This window comes from Lactuca serriola, chromosome 8 (assembly GCF_051521515.1).
Source record: "Lactuca serriola cultivar US96UC23 chromosome 8, Lser_US96UC23_V15, whole genome shotgun sequence".
In the NCBI taxonomy this organism is placed as follows: Eukaryota; Viridiplantae; Streptophyta; class Magnoliopsida; order Asterales; family Asteraceae; genus Lactuca; species Lactuca serriola.
Window position 1 is genome coordinate 161,289,796 of NC_136415.1, and position 4,123 is coordinate 161,293,918.

General features: G+C 36.1%; 1 protein-coding gene and 1 long non-coding RNA gene across 2 annotated transcripts; both read left to right on the forward strand.

Moving 5' to 3' along the window:
* Positions 1-610: 610 nt before the first annotated feature.
* LOC145067567 (uncharacterized) lies at positions 611-1,885 on the forward strand. Its single transcript, XM_079014680.1, has 3 exons — positions 611-903; positions 1,164-1,711; positions 1,792-1,885. Exons 1-3 carry the CDS (start codon positions 763-765, stop codon positions 1,883-1,885), a joined length of 783 nt encoding a protein of 260 aa, XP_078870806.1. The 5' UTR covers positions 611-762.
* A 53-nt stretch (positions 1,886-1,938) lies between these two features.
* On the forward strand, positions 1,939-2,351 carry LOC145071446 (uncharacterized). The gene is made up of 3 exons (XR_013690476.1): positions 1,939-2,020; positions 2,111-2,174; positions 2,264-2,351. It is a non-coding gene; the product is annotated as an uncharacterized LOC145071446 (long non-coding RNA).
* Positions 2,352-4,123: the final 1,772 nt, after the last annotated feature.

The following is a 4,123-nucleotide window of genomic DNA, read 5'->3' on the forward strand; positions in this document are numbered from 1 at the left end:
AAAGGGGGAAAACGAAATTGTCTGAAATTCTAAAATTTTGAAGAACCCCGCTTCTACCCTCTCTCCTCAGTATCTCCCTTTTCACTCACTCCTTCCTTCTCTACCCTAAGCCATCGCCACTGCCACTGCCACCGCCATTGAGCCTTAAAAACTCAATCCACACTAGAATCCTACAATAGAACCCTAATAATCCTTTTGAATCAGCACATCCTTTTGAATCAGTTTGTCTTCCTTTACCTCTGTACTCTCTCACTCTCTCTCTCTCTCTCTCTCTAAGCCCTAAGCTGCCACCATCAACATCGAACCCTGATAAGATTTAAGAGTTTGGAGTGCATCTAGAAACCTAAGCACACAATTCCGCCATCTCAAGATACCGGTTCAAGATCGGAACGCCAATCCCTCTATCCCCACTCAGATCCCACGCACCGCTGCCCCTAACCTTATCCTTCAAAACGAAAGAAACGCTCGATGATTCTTCCTCTACCAATGGTCCCACCTCCGAATCATTCGATATTGTTAAAGATGATAACTTATTGAACTAAACTTGATCGAATTTGCTTTGAAGAAGAGAAGACCGACTTCTTCGTCTTCCTTACAACTTTGAATCGCGACCAACTCTACCAGCTCCAATTGCCTACCTCTTCTACTTCAACACCCTTCTATCTGTTGCCGGAAAACATGGGGATTCATCTGAATTTCAACACAGATAGCTGAAGAAACCGCGGACATAGCTCTTGACTACAATCCTAGCAACAACAAAGGATGAAACTGGGAAAGCAACAAGAACATCAGCGTTCAACAACATCAATAAGAAGTAAGGCGGCCCATTTTGTGTCTGATCTTACCACCGTTCTTCTTAATCCAATATCTGATAAACCCTCATCGAATTCCTCTCCTCGTTATGTAAGTTGTTTTGCCCTCTCCCAAATTCTTCTTTGGATCCTTTGAAGTACTTTAATTTTTTTTTTCAATAATAAAATAGTTCGATCAAGTTTAGTTCAATTCCTGATCATTGATTTGAAATTCTATTTCTGATATGACCTTTTGTGCAATTCTTTGACCTTTTAATCTTAGGGTTTATCTTCATGAAATCTAATCTCTGTGAACGAACTAATACACTTTAGGATTAGGGTTTAGTAATGGGATTCCTTCGTTTTTGTTAGGGCGATGTGAGTAATGAACCAAGGAGAAACACACAACAATGTAATCAAGAAGAAGATGTTCCAGTCTTGGTTGATGGGCCAAATACTTCCTCCTTCACCGCATTTCTCTACTCATTCTTATCACCAGGAAGATCAGAAAATGAGTCTGAATATTCAGAATGGAACGACAACCAAGTGGTAACCAGCTACAGAAATGACACATCATCCCCAAACGTTTCAAAAGAAAACAATGGAAAGAAAGGTCTATTCTCTAAGGGCAAACAGTCACTCGGCAAGGCTCTTTCACAAGCTGCTAGGTTTAGTGGGTATCGATCTCATGCATCTGGGAAAGTAAACACTGAATCAAAGATTGATGACATGAAAGAAACAAGCTCTCAATTTGACACTAATGATGGGGTTCCTGTACAAAATGTGATTGCATCTTTTCCTTTTGATAAACTTCCAAAAATGTCAGAACCTTCACAACTTATGACAGAAAATACACGTTCTGATCTTTATGTTGCACTCCCTGTTCTCAGTCAAGGAAAGAAATGGGTCTTACTATACAGGTAAAACTTCATCTTCATCATATTTTCAGTTTCACATTATTCTTGAATCTTGATATGTCATTATCTTTTTTATATGTTAGTACATGGAGACATGGCATATCTCTTTCAACCTTATATAGAAGAAGCAATCTTTGCCCTGGGTTAAGTCTACTGGTAATGTCTTGTCTTCAGTAACTATGCAAAATGTCAACTTTACCCTTTAACTGAAACTTGATTAAACATTTTCAGGTCGTTGGAGATCGTAAAGGTGCAGTGTTTGGTGGTTTAGTTGAGGCACCTTTGAAACCATCAACAAAGAAAAGATACCAGGTTTGTAATTGTTTAATTAAGTTCGTTTCTCTATATGTTGACAAAAGACTTTTCTACCCTTTTTCACTATGATGAGTAAATACTATACAGGGATCGAATGATACATTTGTGTTTACAAATACACCAGGGCGTCCTGTTATATATCGCCCCACAAGTACTGCATTTTCTTGATAATATATAAAAAAATCTTTTATAATTTTAATATTTATTTGGGATTTATTATGTTAATTGTGCATTTATTAGGGGTGAATCGGTATTTTACTCTTTGTTCAACTGAGTATTTAGCGCTTGGTGGGGGAAATCATTTTGCATTGTATCTCGATAGTGACTTCTAAGAGTGTTGCACTTGCATCATTCCTATTTTTCTTTTTGAGGGATAATATGGTAATTTGGCAATTTGCATATTTTTTTCCCCAGATTGAATGGGTCAAGTTTGGCCTCAGAAACTTATGGTAACTCTTGTTTGTCACACACCCAAGAATTTGAAGTGAAGGAAATTGAGGTGCTTTCTCTCACTTATTTTTGCAAAAATTACATTTTTGGTCCTCGAGTATGGCTGATTTTGTTCAATTTGGGTCCTACAAAATTCTCTTGCAAATTTGATCGTTATTTGAGGTTTTTGTAACGTTTTTACTCTTCGTTCCAAGTAAAATGAGTTGGGACTAAAATTGAAAAGATCAGCAATACTCAGGGACCAAAAATGGTCATCTTACTTAGAACAAGGATTGAAACTCTACAAGATATTTCAAAGGACCAAAATTGTAAGAGAATTTTTGGGGACCAAAATTGAAAAAATGGTTCGGGACAAAAAATAGTCAAATAAGGACTAAAGTTGCAAGAGAAAACTTTTTGGGACCAAAATCAGAAAAATTAGAGATTCTCAGGGACCAAAAGTGTAATTTAATATAAATAGTTTGCATAAGTTGAGTTGATATGAATGTCAATGTGTGCAGCTGTGGGGGTTTGTATATGCTTCAGAGTATGAAGAGGCGATATCAATGTTGAGGACAGAAGCACCTGGGATATGTCGATGGTAGATTGACGATTATGCCCTTCATCTTGTATATATTTTAACATGGGTGTTCCATTTCCATTGCTATGTTTGTTGAAACTTGGTTTGTTGGGTTTCAATGTAGATAACTTTTTGGATTTATGATATACGTATAAAAGATTGATAAAGCGAGGGGTTTGTGTTAACAAGTCAACGGAAATATATTTTCTGATTTTGTCAATCTTTTTAAAGAGCTACTCTTTCCACTTTTCATCCTTAACAGATAATACTTTTTATCTTTTTCTTGTTTTCTCTTTCAAATGGTGTACCTTTTAACTTTTATGGATGACCTATATAATAGTGATAACTACAATTAAACAAAGTAGCATCCACTTCTCAGGTTTATACTGCCCCTGATTCTGCCTGGTATAAAATGTCTAAGCCTACAAGGTGAGCTTTGTGGTTGGACATGCTTTTACATTGGTGTGGCTGCTGTTGCTTTTGGATGCTCTTATTATCACCTCAAACCAAATGATGGTCACCTTGTTTGGGATCGTTTGCCTGTAAGTTATATCATTCCTCATATTTAACAAATTTCAATATATAAATGATTAAATTCTCATGTTTTCTGTACTTTTTTGCTGATAGAAACCGTGAAGCTTCTATTGGGCCACACATTATTAACCACTTATTTCTGTTTCCTCTTAAATCAAGGTAGTCTATGGGTATTTTTTTATGTGAAGCTCGTCTTTTTTGCAATGATAGTCTATGGGTATTTTTTTATGTGAAGTTCGTCTTTTTTAGACTTTTGACTTTTATATTTTTGCATTGTGTGGTTATAATTTGTTTCATACATCAGGAATCTTAAAGCAAAATGAAGTGAATTCCAAAAGTAATACAAAGATGGAATCACCTATTTCGATTCCAATAACCTTTTATTTTTGTCATTAGTTAAAATTTTCAGATATTAATATGAAGTGTTTTATAATTGGTTAATGTATAAAATGAGTTTGGTTTCAGGTTGATGCTAAGTTGAAGGATGCAGTTGAGAAAGAGGTTGGTAGGATAAGAGGTTTGGTTGGATTAGCTTTTTCCACAGCACAGAAGGTTAG